Source organism: Hevea brasiliensis, chromosome 3 (assembly GCF_030052815.1).
Source record: "Hevea brasiliensis isolate MT/VB/25A 57/8 chromosome 3, ASM3005281v1, whole genome shotgun sequence".
NCBI classification, from domain to species: domain Eukaryota; kingdom Viridiplantae; phylum Streptophyta; class Magnoliopsida; order Malpighiales; family Euphorbiaceae; genus Hevea; species Hevea brasiliensis.
Genome location: NC_079495.1, coordinates 112,850,942 through 112,867,568, shown reverse-complemented (window position 1 = coordinate 112,867,568; position 16,627 = coordinate 112,850,942). Strand labels below are relative to the sequence as shown.

The 16,627-nt window shown below is 35.0% G+C and overlaps 1 protein-coding gene across 1 annotated transcript; it reads right to left on the bottom strand.

Annotated features, from left to right (window-relative positions):
- Positions 1 to 13,935: 13,935 nt before the first annotated feature.
- LOC110633130 (probable glycosyltransferase At5g03795) lies at positions 13,936 to 16,223 on the bottom strand. Its single transcript, XM_021781608.2, has 2 exons — positions 15,306 to 16,223; positions 13,936 to 14,568 (listed from the first exon to the last, which is right to left on the bottom strand). The coding sequence occupies exons 1-2, from the start codon at positions 16,100 to 16,102 to the stop codon at positions 14,082 to 14,084; spliced, it is 1,284 nt and encodes a 427-aa protein (XP_021637300.2). The 5' UTR covers positions 16,103 to 16,223; the 3' UTR covers positions 13,936 to 14,081.
- Positions 16,224 to 16,627: the final 404 nt, after the last annotated feature.

Genomic DNA, 16,627 nt, shown 5'->3' with positions numbered 1-16,627 from the left:
CAAATGAACACAAACCTAGAGCTAAACTTTCTATCATCGATATCTGATTGGAAATCAGAATCAGTATAACCATCCAATTACAAGTCACCACCTCCATAAACCAAGAATAAATCCTTAGTTCTTCTCAATTACTTAAGGATGTTCTTGACAGCTATCCAGTGTTCCAAACCTGGATTGGATTGAAACCTGCTAGTCAAACTAACAGCATATGCGATATCCGGCCTAGTACACATCATTGCATACATCAAACTTCTAATAGCCGAAGCATATGGAATCCTTGCCATTTTTTCTCTTTTTTCAGGTGTCTTTGGAGACATCTCTTTAGAAAGGTGGATACCATGTCTCACTGGTAATAATTCTCTCTTGGAATCAAGCATGTTAAACCTCTTTAATACCTTTTTCAAATATAGACTTTAGTATCACGACCCAACCTATGGGCCAGACCGGCACTAGGACCTGGGCCAGCCTAAAGCCCCCGAGGCCCGTAGTAAGCCTAACTATTCCTTAACCCAACTCTAAGGCCCATTTAGGCCCAATTTCAAGAATTCAACCGGACAGAGTCCGGCCATAAAATGGACCTTTCAACGGGGAGTTTTTGACTCACTCGACCTGTAAACACATTATATAATCAATTGGGGAGCTCAGCTCCCTCATCCAGTCCATCAACATGCATAAAATAATAAGTTTACAGGTCTAAAATAACAATATATATTACAGACCCAATTTAAATAAATATTTCTAACACATGCGAAAATTCTAAGAGTTAACAGGTTTATAGAAAAATAAATAAACGACCTGCGAGGGAGAAAAGCAGGTTAACCTCAAAAATATCCTCCTGTGGCCTGAAAAAATATTGAACAGAAGTGAGCGTTCGACTCAGAGAGTAATATATCAATTTTAACCATAATCTCTATAACTATCAAAAGCTAATGCACCCTGTAGAGTGAAATGCAACATTAGCAATAATTTCACATCATAATAGCAAAAAGGTAATTTGGAGCACTCACACACCCAACAATGTCAAACAATACATATATGAGAGCTAATCCCCTATACAGCTCTCTTAATCCAACCTGTGCCAGCGAAGAACTCAGCTCGGACTTCCACTTAATAATCGTATCGAGGTCCCAGCGAAGAACTCAAGCCGTGTCTACCCCAAAGGATCGAGTCCCAGCGAAGATCTCAAGCCGTGTCTGCCCGTCCTATCCATAGTCAACACCACATCTCACGTACACCAACGCACGCACACTACTCCAAATTACCACAATAACATCCATGGCACTTTAACAGTTATGAATGCAACATAAAACATGCCTAGAGTTTAACTACATAGATACAAACATATAAGTGATGCATGGGCATGCTTAAACATATAATAATATCGAAATTACAATTAAAATTAATATTTTACTCACGGACTTGATAGCAATCACTGTGGCAGTTGGGCAGAGGAAGAAGGCTGTCCTGGCTCACCTAATAATTTTATTACAATTATTTAATAAATTTGACTCAATACAAACTAAGAAAAGACTAAATATGTCCTAAGTCATGTCGAAAATCCGGCAGAGTCTCCCCTATACCTAGGACCTATCCAACCTGCAAAAGGGCTCAAAACGCACTTCTATATTCACCAACCATACACCCACAACTCAATCATATCACACAGCCCCTCTTGGGCCCATCCAAACAGTCGTCAATTACAATATGTAAATTTACAGTTTAGTCTTTATAATTGATCATTTTTGCAAAAACTACCCAAATAAGCTCTAAAAATTCTAAAACTTTGCCCCGCGGTCCTTTGTAATATTATTAGGCTATTGCAAAAAGAATCATAATTTTCTGAGCTACCACGAATATTTTATGGATTTTTAATCCCATTTAAGTACTAGAAAATTACGAAAAAGTAAGATTCGGGTTTACCTATGCCCATTCCAACTTCAGGGATGCGCTCGGGACGTCTGACAATGGTAGGGTAGCCAAAACCTCGATCCAATTCAGAGACTTTTTCGGTAGCCGGTCTGGCTGGCCGGAAATTCACAGATCCGGACAACTGTCGAATTTCTGCGAATTGAAGATACCTACACGAAGCCCACAACACGGGGGTTAGTACATAAATTTTACAGAATTTTCTAAGCTCATTTAATGCTCGGAAAAATACTACGAAGTTCCGTGGGACCCACTGAAAACGATGTAGGAAAAATTTGAAATTTATTTCGCCGTGAAGCTCTTTACGAGTGGAGCACTCTGGTACTCTCAGTTTTCTCGTGGGGTTCACTGTTTGCGAGAAATCTAGCCCAAAAGTCAAAATGGGCTAAAAATTTCCAGGCAAAAATTGGACAAACCGCTCGATGGATTTCGATGTTCTTGGTGTCTATGGAAAGCTCTCGATGAGTAGATGGGTTTAGACACAAGACCCGGCACAATCGGTGGCCGGATCGACCAAATTTCGATCGGGAATACGAAGCGTCGCCCGCTGCGCGTCGCGTCGCTTCGAGCGACGTTTGCCGATGTTCCAAGCGGTGGCCGACGAGCTGGGGTGGCTGGGGAGGCGTGCCAACGGGCTGGGATGGCTGGGGAGGCAGCTAGCCAGTGAGGGGAGGTGGGAGGAGAGAGAAAATGGGAGAGAGAGAGAGAGAGAGAGAGAGAGAGAGAGAGGAAGGAGAACGCACGTGGGAAGAGGAGAGGAAGAAGAAAAGGAGCCGGCCCGATTCGGCCGATCCAATCCGGTCCAGTCCGATTCGGCCGGTTCAATTCAAGATACAAAATTTTAAATTTTTACTCTGCCTTAGAACCGAAAATGAGGTCCAAAAATTCTTAAAAAATTCTAGAAAACTCAGAAAAATTTATAGACTCCAAATATATTTTTAGTTTTACCACGTGGTCTTTAAATTAAATTTTAAAAATCATCAAAGTTTTTATTTTCGAAAAATCAAACCCGATTTCTAAAATCCAAAAAAATTTCAAATAATTTCCTAAAATTCAAATAAACCCCGAACTGTGATCACTGTTGGATCCATACCCTGGTCTGAATCCTCGAGATTTGTGTCTAAAACCACTCCTCTTATTCCTGCTTCTTCCTCTGTAATTAGTTTGGCCACCACTATCCGTAGTACCCATGTGGGGAACACCTGAGGAACCCTCTGCTCTATTTTTCTTTGCCCTTCCGCTATCATCCACAGCATAGCTAATCTCAATCTATCTGGCTCGATCAACTACCACATCAAAAGACTGATCAGACATCATGGTCAGGTTTGCATACCTCCTGTCAAGCCCTTTTAAGAACCTCTTCACCTTCATAGTTTCTGTAGCTACTGCTGTAGGGGCATACCTACTCAATTCCAGAAATTCTGTAGCATATTCATCTACAGACCTGCCATTCTGTCTTAAGGCCTCAAAGGCCCACTGCTTTTGATCTCTGAAACTTTCTGGTACAAACCGGTTGATGAACAGGGTGTTCAAGCCATTTTTGGACCATTTTGTCATTGTATTCATAGATGACATTTTGGTATACTCTCGGATCGAGGAAGAACACATGTGGCACTTGAGGATGGCATTGCAGACTTTGAGGGAGCACTAGCTATATGCCAAATTTTCAAAATGTGAATTTTGGCTAAAAAGCATCTCATTCTTAGGACACGTGGTTTCTAGTGAAGCCATTCAAATAGATCCCAAGAAAATTGAAGCAGTAACTGATTGGCTTAGGCCTACAACAGTCACTGAGGTGCGAAGTTTTCTGGGCCTAGCTGGCTACTATAGGCGTTTTGTGCAGGATTTTTCTAGGATAGTGGCTCCCCTAACTAAGTTGACTCGGAAGAATGTTCCATTCATTTGGACAGATGACTGTGAGGAGAGTTTCCACAAGCTTAGGGAGTGTCTAACCACCGCCCCGGTGTTGACACTACCGATGAGTGGTGAAGGATATACCGTGTATTGTGATGCCTCCAGAGTTGGCTTAGGGTGTGTTTTGATGCAGAATGGAAAAGTAGTGGCTTATGCTTCAAAGCAGCTGAAGAGGCATGAGTAGAACTACCCCACCTATGATTTGGAAATGGCGGCTGTAGTCTTTGCACTAAAAATCTGGAGACACTACCTGTATGGTGAAGTGTGCGAGATATACACCGACCACAAGAGTTTGAAGTGCATCTTCCAATAGAGGGATTTAAACTTGAGACAGAGGAGATGGATGGAGCTTCTAAAAGACTATGATTGCACTATCCAGTACCACCCTGGGAAGGCCAATGTAGTAGCAGATACTTTGAACAGAAAATCTTCTAGCAGCTTGGCGCATATTTCAGCAGAGAAGAGACTGTTGATTCAGGAAGTTCATGAGTTGATGGATCAAAGTTTAATCCTAGATCTTTCAGATGAGGGGGTATTGTTGGCTCATTTTTCAGTAAGGCCAGACTTGCGAGATAGAGTTAGAGTTTCCCAGCACAGAGACCAACAATTGATGAAGATCATAGAAAGAGTACAGCAGGGTGAAGGTGGTGTGTTTGGATTTGCCAATGATGGCGCCCTTATGCAAGGTTCTAGGATATATGTGCCCGATGTGGACAATCTCAGAAATGAAATCATGTGAGAGGCACACTGTACACTGTACAATGTCCACCCAGGTTCCACCAAGATGTACCATGATGTGAAAGATAGCTATTGGTGGAATGGCATGAAGAGAGACATAGCAAACTTTGTGTCCAAGTGCTTGACTTGTCAAAAGGTGAAGTTTGAACACCAGAGACCGTCAAGGAAGCTGCAAGAGCTCTCTATCCCAAAATGGAAGTGGGAAATGATTACTATGGATTTTGTGACTGGGTTGCCTCGTACCACGCGAGGATATGATTCGATAAGGGTAATTGTAGACCGCCTAACTAAATCAGCTCATTTTTTGCCTGTGAAGACTACATATTCTGTTGCACAGTACGCCCGGCTTTACATTCGAGAGATAGTCAAGTTGCATGGAGTTCCTGCTTCCATAATATCTAACAGAGGGCCCCAGTTCACTTCTCGGTTTTGGAGGAAGTTGCAGGAGGCACTTGGCACATAGTTGAACTTTAGTACTGCTTTTCACCCTCAGACAGACGGACAGTCCGAAAGGACAATCTAAACACTGGAAGACATGCTTCGCATGAGTGTTTTGGATTTTGGAGGTCAATGGGATGATCAGTTAGGCTTACTACGGGCCTCGAGGGCTTTAGGCTGGCCCAGGTCCTAGTGCTGGTCTGGCCCATAGGTTGGGTCGTGACATTTGGGATAAACTAATTATTCTTTTCGCTCTATCTCTATACATGCGAATTTTAAGAATATAGGTTGCCTCCCCTAAGTCTTTCATGGAGAATGTATTTGACAACCATACCTTTACAGCTGTCAACATACCTATGTTATTACCTATCAACAGAATATCATCCATATATAAGACAAGGAAAGTGACAACACTATCACTAACCTTCTTATATACACATGGCTCATCCTCATTTTTTATAAAACCAAATGACTTAATGGCTTTATCAAAATGGATGTTCTAACTCCTTGAAGCTTGTTTCAACCCATAAATGGATTGCTTTAGCTTGCATACTTTGGAACCATCTTGGGATTCAAAACTCCTAGGTTATTCCATGAAAATATTTTCTTCAATGTATCCATTGAGAAAAGCTGTTTTGACATCAATTTATCAAATCTCATAATCATAGTATGCAGCTATAGCTAATAGAATCCTAATTGATTTAAGCATGGTAACAGGCAAGAAAGTCTCCTCATAGTCAATTCCTTACCTTTGGCAAAACCCTTTTGCTACTAGCCTTGCTTTATAAGTCTCTACCTTTCCATCAGAATCAATTTTTTTCTTGAAAATCCATTTATTCCCTATAGGTACAATACCTTCAGGTGGGTCAATAAGATCCCAAACTTGATTCTTATACATAGAATCAATTTCAGATTTCATAGCTTCAATCCATTTTGAAGAGTCTATATCTGATATAGCTTCTTCATAGGTAAGTGGATCATCTCCATGATCTACTTCTTCATGAGTAAACAACTCTTGTTCTTCTTCATGAAGAAAACCATATATTACTGGTGGGTGAGATATGGTTTTCTTCATGAAGAAGAACAAGAGTTGTTTACTAATGGTGAGATATCCTGGTTGATCTGCGAGAAATTACTGTAGATGTCTCATCAATAGGTGTAGGTTGACTAGATGAATCTATATCCATTTGATCTATTGATTGGTCAGAATTCTCCAATTCTAACTCTATTTGCCTTCCTTTGCCTCCTTCTTGAATAAACTATTGTTCAAGAAATGTGGCATCTCCACTTACCACAACCTTTTGTGATGTAGGCAAATAAAAACAATATATAAAATTCTCTTTTGCATATCTAACAAATCGATTCCTTTTTTATCTAGTTTCCAATTTATCAGTGTTCAGCTTTTTGATATAAGCTGGACAACCCCAAATCTTAACATGGTTAAGACTTGATTTTCTTTCATGTCATATCTCATAAGGTGTGGAAGATACTAATTTTGATGGAATCCTATTCATAATATGCAAAGCTGATTCTAATGCAAATCCTAAAAGGAGATTGGCATATCAGTATAGCTCATCATACTACGTACCATATTTAATAGGGTATGATTTCTCCTTTCAGATACACCATTCAGCTGTGGCATTCCTGGAGGAGTCAGTTGGGAAACAATGCCATGCTCTTTCAAGTATTCATCAAATTCAGTACTCAAGTATTTACCTCCACGATCTGATCGATGAGCTTTAATATTTTAGATTGTTTAATTTTCTACTTCAGATTTAAATTCTTTGAACTTTTCAAAGGATTCATATTTGTATTTCATCTAATACAAATACCCAAACCTTGATTTATCATCAGTAAAGGTAATAAAGTAATGAAAACCGCCTTTAGCCATTTCTTTAAATGGATCACATACATCACTATGTATTAGCTTCAAAATATTTTAAGCTCTTAGTCCTTGTCCAAAAAAGGGTGATCAAGTCATTTTGACTTGAAGGGGATTCACAAGTTGGAGTAGGTTCAGAATCCAATGAAGATAAAATCCTCATTTTCTCCAGTTTTACAATCCTATATTCTGCAACATGACCTAACCTTAAGTGCCAAATATATTTTGAACTTGAGTTGATTTTCATCATGGCATTGCATTCATTTAGATCGCTTGTATTCAATTTGTGTTTATTATTATTATCTAAATAATAAAGACCATCATACATATAACCCGACCAATATATTTATTTCCAAAATAAATATTGCAAACATCATTTGTGAACTGAAATTCATAGCCATTTCTAGTCAAACTAGATATAGAAATAATGTTTTTAAAAGCATCAGGTACATACAAAATATTATTCAAAACACAAAACATGTTCACACATGCAAAAAGATTTAGATCCTATGGCTAAAGCTTTAACAGTTGAGCCATTGCTAACTCGGAGTCTAATATCTCATTACTGCAAGCTGCTACTACTTTCTATACTCTAGGCTGTTCCTATTCTAGTGCACATCCTTCTGGCAGTGGAAACACTTTCCTTTGCCTCCATCAGCTTTGGTCTTCCCTTTTTGTTTGGCTATCTTCTTAGAAGGTCCTGGAACTTGAGGTTTCTTTTTCTCATTGCTCTTCTTCTTGTTGGACTTTCCAGCAGAAGAAGATGTAATCAAAGCTACCTCTTTTTCTTTATTGCCCGGCATATTCTTTTGGGCAACAACAAGCATGTTAAGTAAATCAGCCAAAGTGTATTCCTGTTTAGTCATATGAAAATTTGTCACAAAATTCTCAAATGACTCAGGTAGAGACCGAAGGATCAAATTCGTCTATAGTTGGAAATCCATATTAAAGTCAAGATGTTCCAACTGCTCTATAAGCCAAATCATCTTGTGGACATGATCTCTAACATTTTATCCCTCAGGCATCCTCATGCGAAATAGCTGCCTAGATATCTCATACCTAGCATTCCTACTATGCTCACCATACAACTCTTGTAGGTGAAAGAGGATCTCATTTACACTTTGCATGTTCTCATGCTGCTTCTGTAACTCATTACTCATAGAAGCAAGCATGTAACACTTGGCTCTCATATCATGCTCCTTTCACTTGTCCAAAGTGTCATGTTCCTCTTGAGTGGCCTCTTGAGGTAAGGGACTAGGAACCTTTGAGTCTAGAACATATCCAATACGTTCTAGGTTCAGGTAAAGTTTTAAATTTCTTAGCCAATCTGAAAGATTAGGTTCCATCAACCTATTATGATCAAGTATGCTCACAAGGATATTGGATGGTGGTGGTTGTTGTGTGCTCATTATTATCAGAAGAAAAACTACATAAAATAACTAGATTAATTAGTAAATGTATCAAGTAATTAACCAAAATAATTATGATCTTTTAATCAAATTGGTCCTCCCACTAACTTAGCGAATCCTACACTTCCAAAGTAGGAAACGAAAATCCTAGTTGGATAGATTTCTAGCGGGTGATTGAATTCTTATAGTCTTATTGATCATCCTCAGACACATCCATTATTGGAATTACAATAAACTGTAAGTGAGCAACTCCTTGCCCATCATATCTCATGTGACGTTCAATCATTTACCTAGCCCCTAATGCTCAAAATCTCAGGCACATCCATTATTGACTTATCTTGCATTAGTTAAGTTGATCCCATTGAGCTAGTAAACACTCAAATAATTTTAATGTCCTCAGGCACATCCATTATTGGCCACCAAACCATTTACATATTTACAACATCTCATGCTTAATAATTATTCTTAAGAAAATCTCTTAAATTAATTGCATCATATGTAAGTATTTAAAATTTCTTAAAATGATTACCTCAATGGAGGGCCCATGATATATTTACCTTAATTATACCATTTTCAACTTAATCATTTGTTTGGAAGATTTAGTGATCAGCTTAATTACTATTATGGTCTCACTTTGCACATTATCCAATTAGCATGCATATATCATATACTTGCATATATTCCCATACATCTCATGCATACATGGATAAATATATAATATGGTATGATTATGGACTTTCTAAGGGATTCAATTCTGAGCCACCAAGAATTGAATCAGGGCATTCCTAGGTGCATTTCATTCATTCATTTTACAAGAGTTGCTGAAGGAGTACAAAATCAACACTTGATCTTGAATTCCTCCCACTGATCCCACCAATGCTCTTGATCTTCTTGCAATCTAATTACATTATAATCCTTGGCATACCAAAGCGAATTTACAAGAACATGGACTTTAAAGTCCTCAAATAAATGAAATTACAACCCAAAAATATTAAAACAATTATAATACAATGCCACCAAAATAAAATTATTTTACAACCCAAAGAAAAATAAAAGAAATAAATCTAATCACATTAGTCTTTTATTATCCATGATCATCCATCATGTATATTAAAATTTTAACAACTAAATAAAATATACATTCTAAGAAATTAAATTGAATATCTCATATTCAACTAAAAAATTCAGATTTGAATCTCATTCAACTAAATTTAAAAATTCAGATTTGAATCTCATTCAAATAAATTTAAAAATTCATATTTGAATCTTATTTAAACAAATTTAAAAATTCATATTTGAATCTCATTCAACCAAATTTAAAAATTCATATTTGAATCTCATTCAAACAAATTAAATTTAGAAACTCTTTCCAAATTTAATACCTTGAAAATAATTTTGAAAATTTAATTGTGTGATTAAAATTACTAATTAAACATTTTAATTAGGTATGGGCCTAATTATGGACCTTAAAAAACAAGCCCATACATCAAATACACCCTTAGGGTGTGATTCATAATCAAACCGCCACCTATAGTGGGCATGAACACTCATGCCGCCACCTATGGTGGTCATATACACTCATGCCGCCACATATTGAAGCTCAACCAGCAATGAATCAATCAACTTTTGATTAAATCACACAATTAAATCTCATATTAAATAATCTAAATGGCAAATATAGTGGCTCTGATATCAATTTAAGGAGCGGAAATATGTAAATTGACAGATTAGAACATTGAATACAAATTTTTTTTCTTCTAGGGTTTCATGCACATGCCACATCCATTATGTGCCTAATTGATTTCAATGTTCAGTTGCATATTAAAACACTTTTAATATGTATTAGAATCTACATTTGCCATTTAAGATTTTTGAATTAACAAATTAATTCATTAGAACCCTAAATTAAAAAAATAATATGTGCACTAACCTTTTGATGCATTGTAAATGTAATTGGTACCTTTGTGAAGCACCTAGGACCCCAAGAGTTGTCCCTCTAGCTTGTCCACACTAAGACCACCAATGGCAGCCCCTAAACCAGCTTCTCAAGCCTTGCCAATCAATTAGAAATTAGGGATTTGCCTTTAGAGAGGTTGTAGATGTGTATAGGATACTAGAAACAATTTTTAGCAATTTTAATTCAAAAGAATTTGGGCAATTCTCTTTGAATTGATGAGAGTAGAAGAAGATGAGAGGAGAGAACTATAGGTGGCAGCACCAATTGGAGAATAAAAGAATGTGTTTATTTTTCTTTCTTTTTCCTTTTATAATTAGGTCATCACTTAAAACCCTTGTCGCATGTCATTACCTGATTGCATCTTAATTTTAATTGACCTAATTACATTAAGCCAAGTATCAAGACTAGATTTAATCATGACTTTGATCACCTTGTATGATAGGAAGACAAATGGCAAACTTATATGGTGCCACATGTCACCCTGTGAAATGACCAAATTACCCTTGTGTTTTAATTTTGAGTTCTCAACCCAAAATAATTATTTCTCCTCTTCTAATCAATTTATATCAAATATAAATAAATTAATTAATATCTATTAATTAATTTTTCATAATTAAATTCATATTTAAACACTTTAAATATAAATTTAACTTATACTATACATCCAATAACTTAGATTTGGTTTCAAGTCATGCTAGGGACTTTGCAATCTTATTGCAAACCAAACCTATTTAATTAATCAATTAAACTCTTTAATTAATCAATTAAATCACATTTTACTTGGTGATTAACTTGTATATGTGTATGACTTACTAGGCTCATCACTAATTCGCAATGAGATATGATATTAACTCTTAATATCATCAGAATTCTTTCTTGCCATAAATGATTTCTCTAAATCATTTTAGGCATCTCATCGACCATGGTTAACACCTAGCATAGCATGCCATGGCCACCCAATTAGTAACAAGGAATATCTTAAATGAACCTTTAATCATATGTTACCATTCACTAGAATCTCTCTGTTACAAAATCTCAATTCGAGCTGGAGTCATGGTTTATGTCAAACCCCATTTGCTATGAATGTTATGTTCTCTTTTAATTCCAGTTCTTGATTAATTAGATTTTCTTATCAGAAACTCTTTTCTAACTAAATCTGTCTGTCCTAGCCGGGAACTTGAAACATCAAGAACAATTAAATGAACATAGGACTTTATCCCTATTTACTTAGGGTAACATATTCTATCTTAATCAACACTTACCTCTATATATAATTAGTAGGAGCCAACACATGCCTATATACCCATACACAGTGCAAGTATAAAAACAGTATCAAACTCAAACCAACTATATACAAGATAACTGTGTTATCTCAGGTCCAAAGATTATATGCATTGATATGATATATGACAATACATTGACAAGAGTAAACTTCATGTGCTTGTCATATGCGTCACTGGTTCGGCCTACTTATCATGTATAAGTGCCTATCATGTTTGTTATATGGCATGAGACTCACCATTCCATCTTATTTATATCTCATATAAATACCTTGGGAACAAACATGATTACAATCTTTCTGGATAAGTCATGTCCTTATTGTGAAGTATCCTCGATTGTGAATCAATTTATGGTACTTTGTGCTAGAAATACTGTCACTCATATACTTAACAACTTAAGAATAGAATTTCTAACAAAATATTAATGGAATTTTTCTATTACACATAAATATATTATGTAAATGAAAAAGTGAAATTGCCTTTTATTAATAAAATATGTACAAGATACATACTAAATGATATGCTTTAGGGCATACTACTAACAGAAATAATTTCGGATTCTGAGTTGTTTCATCAATGTGACAACAAAGGCAAACTTGGGCATGCTTGCTGATTAGTTTGATGGGCAAATGAAGTTTTTGTATTAGATTCTTGAATTATATACTTCATAATTCAGTTTTTTCAACCACTGGAATATATACTATTAAGCCCATCAGAATTTGTAGATTCAAAGACTTTATTCTTCTTTCGCTTGATGCAGTCAATTGATGTATCAAAAAATAAAATTTGTTTTAATGTCAAGGGCAAATAAAAATGAAAGGTCTGCATGCTCAAAAATGAAATTTTCTATCACCTTTTTTTTAATTAATTGTTTTCTTAAAATGGTTTGTCATGCTTAAAGAAACAAACTTGTTTTATTAATGAAGAGAATGCCGAGTTTTGATACAAATATGTCAAGAGAAAATAAGGAGTATTTTGTTTGACTTATAAGTCAATCAAATCTACTTACAATTAGAAACTTAAGTAAATTAATATTTGATTTGATTTATAAGTTAAAAAAATTATTTAAAATAAGTCAAAAATTGTATGGATATTTTACTTATAACTTATATACTTATTTTAAAATTATCATTTGACCAAGCAATTTTTCAAAAATATGAACATTAACCTCATTTTAACAACTATAATACTTAATTATATATCCTTTTAGTAGATTTAATCAATTAAATTACTTTTAAATATTTTTTAACAAAACACTAAAACTATATAAAAGTTATTTTTAAGTAATTTTATCAAATAATTAACTGTTTATTTTTAATTTGACTAATAAATTAAAAATAAATTTTAAGTCAAATGTTAAAAGTAAACTAGTGACATCGACACAATGCTTTGGGAGAACATTTTTTTAATATGAATTTAAAAAATAAAAAAATTGAATAATATATTTTTTTGTAATAATATACTAATAATGATATTAATTTTAATTTGTATCTAGTGTCTTATTTTTAATCCTTGAACTGTTAAGTCCTCTAGCTATCCTAAACTAAAATATTTTCTTAACTCAACTATTTAGTTCTTATAATTTTAAATTTATTAATTATTCAATCTTGGTGATTTAAATAATACAATTATTTCCTCTCCCGCTTGATTAATAAAAAATTATTTTAAAATAATGAGAGTAAATAGTTATGAATAAAAAAAATAAAAGAATTAAATAATATATTTTTTTATTTTATAAATTAAATAATTAATTTCATCAAATTGCATAAACTAAATAATAATTTTTCTTAAATTTATTCTTGTCTTAAGTGTTGTAGTTACCACTTTTGCAATGATAAATTTGTTTCCAATGTTGATAGATGCGCTCAAACTTCATATCCAGTTCACTGGAACTCAATCTAGGAGTTTAGCAATGGATTAAATCAATAAAATTTATTAGGTTAATTATTGATTGATTTAAAAAATAGCTTTAAAACCAAATATCTGGAAAGGTACAAATTTCTTTTTAAAGGATTTATAATACTTTGCAATGAGGTAAATCAATAAAATTTAATAGGTAAATTATTAATATATTTAATTACTCCATATAGCTTATCAATATAAAAAAAAACGATAAAAGGAACAACACAAATAAATAATAATAATTTTTTAAAAAGAAAAGCATTACAAAAGAATATAGAAATATAAATAATAATATAAAAAGCATTTTAAAAACCGATTATCTTGAAAGAAAGAGGCGTTTTTTAAAAAGATTTATAATACTTAGCAATGGGCTAAATTAATAAAATTTATTAAGTTAATTATTAATTGATTTAAAAAATAGATCAAAAATCAATTATCTGGAAAGGTAGAGATTTTTTTTTTTTTGAAAGGATTTATAATACTTTGCAATGGGGTAAATCAATAAAATTTATTAGGTAATTATTAATTCATTTAATCACTACATGCAGCTCATCAATATAAAAAACTACGGTAAGAAGATTGGGACTTGGATTTGCGCAGCTTTAACCTTGAATATCCAGGAAATAGAATGAGATTTAGTATGACAACCGATGGATGCTTCTTTTAAGCCATAACTGGTAGGCAGTCATGTAAAAGGAATCATAGCCTTTTGGTATTGTATGCCACTCGAAGTGCCTCCTAATTTTGCATAGATTACGGTACATAATCAGGTATGTTTGTGGCGTTATAGCTAGCAATCTCATTTTTAAGAACGCAACATCTTGGTGGCTAATGATAACTGAAAACTTGCTCCAGTCCAAGACATTGGCAAATGGAAGGTCATAATAATTGGAAATTATAACAGGAACGCACCCATAATGTATAGCATCACTGATTCTCGCAGTGTTCACTTCATAACCTTTAACATGGAGGCAAAACTTACTCCTCCTGAAGCCTTCATCATAGGGGAAAGATGGACTCCCATTAAATATGTCCATTTGAGTATCGTTTCCCCATAAATTTAACAGGTCCTGACGAACTTGTGAATTTTGAGCACGTCCAGCAAAGTAGAGAAGTCTATGCCTGCACAAGATGGTTTTTGCAAGAGGAATTAAAACCTCAAAACATGTTCCCAGTTTGCAGAAAAAAATGAAGAAAATGAAATGAAATTGAATTTATTTCCTTTGTTTTTGGGATTAAAAGAGGAAGGAAACAAAAGTAAGAAAAAAAAGGTGAAATTTCTAATAGACTACTTTATTTCGATCTTTAACTTAGCAAGGGAAATGGAAAGAAATTAATTAGTGAAAATAAAAAGAAATAAAAGAAAGAAAATTTAATTTACTTTAGGTTGTTATCATTAAAATATAAGAGAAGTGCATTTTAAGTTAATCACATCGAGTTGAGAAATGAAATTCTCCTTTTTCACTTCTTTTCTTGTTCAAACAAAAGAATTCAGAGATCTTTTTCCTAAAATTCGTTTTGATCATTTATACCTTCTTCTAATGAATATTCTCTCTATATTATCTTGATTATTTTGTTCATTCTCCGCATTTTCGAAGTATTTTTCTGAACCCCATTTTTGTTAAGACATTCAAGACCAGATAATTAATTTCTATTCTTCTCTACCTCTTTTTTTTTTTTTTTCATTTTAATTTCTCATTTTCTCTTCCATTATGCAACCCGAAAGTATAATTCTCATATCAGTTGTATAACTAATAAAAATCTACAAGTTTTAGGCGACCATGAAATTGAAATGCGATGATAACTAAAATTCGAATGATTCAGGGGAATTAAGCAGTGATGCTTAGTTGGGAGGTCACCTGGCATGTGGGGGATTCAAGGTACTATGAGGGCGAGGCCAAACTTGGGGAAGCCCCACATCTTTGTGGGAAACAAAAAACCGCTGGAAGTAGCTGGAAGAACAAGTAAGCTGAATGGCATTATTGTGCAAAAAAGGATGCCCGGAGGCCGCCTGGCGCCCAACCGAATGACAGCACACATAGAAATGATCGACACCTGCAGAGGCGTTCCAGAATCTGAAGCGGTGGCTGATGTTAGCGGTGTATTCGGCGACGAATTCTGAGATGGATGCCTCGGAATGGAAGCGAGGGTCGTTTCTGAGGTTGTTGATAGAGAATGGGAGGAAAAAGAATTGGGCTTGTTCAGGGAAAGGAGTAAGCAGGGAACTGCCAAGAAGGGCCACCTTGAACATGTGTTCGCTGAAGTAATTGCCTAGTTTTGGGTGATTAAAAGGGTTTTGAAGGGGAAGGAAAATGTTCGCGAAAGGGTTACTTTTGTTGAAAACATCGGGATAAACAAAGATCTTCAAATGTTGCATCATCTCCTGAAAATCCACAGCAAAAAGCTTCCAATTGTGATAGGGGCCACTTTCCCATTTCGAGTGTACAGAAGTGGTGGTTGCAGTGGACTTTGCTGCTGGTGGCGACGCCTTATGCGAACCATTATAAAGATGATGCAGTTTTGGATGGAATGTGCTCCTTTCTGAGGGGTATTTATACCCAAAAAACGCAATACTTGAGGAAAGAGACACAGCCAACACAAGCACTAGTAGTAGTGGCTGATGATGAAGTTGTTTGGGCGGCCTTTTCATCTTCATCGGCTTTCAGTTCCTCCTGCTCTTTTGGGGAGAAGATAAAATAACGGGATTCGAACGGCAAGGATGGATAGAAGATAAAAGAAGACAAATATATATTTCAGATGGAACTGAGCGCAATATTAACACTACTAATATATAAAATGTGTTGGAAATCGCTATGCCCACAGTAGCGTCTTGTGATGATGCCGGTTGCCGAAGCGACTTGGGATTTCATCTGAGAAGAAAATTTTATTTTTTTTAATATTAAACAATTTTTTTCTTTGTATTCCATATTAGTAATTGTTAGATTTTAAAACAAATAAAACCGAACTGCTGAGCTCCGCTCTCTGCTTATTTTTGGCATATTGATCAGCTATAAATATGGGAAAAAAAAAAAAAGGAATTCTCAGCTATATATACTCTTCACTTGATGCAGTTTCAACTGCTTATTCTATATTCATGGAATTCTAAACAGGTGATTCCTGTCCAATTTGCAAGCATTCGGTATCACTGACCACTGCCCCAACCATGCGTGTACATGCGTTT

Bases quoted from the DNA above. Each gene is read 5' to 3' on its own strand.
- LOC110633130 (XM_021781608.2), bottom strand. From the start codon at position 16,102: ATGAAGATGAAAAGGCCGCCCAAACAACTTCATCATCAGCCACTACTA. The intron at 14,569-15,305 runs GTGACCTCCCAA...CATCTTGTGCAG, and splicing joins TTGAATCCCCCACATGCCAG to GCATAGACTTCTCTACTTTG.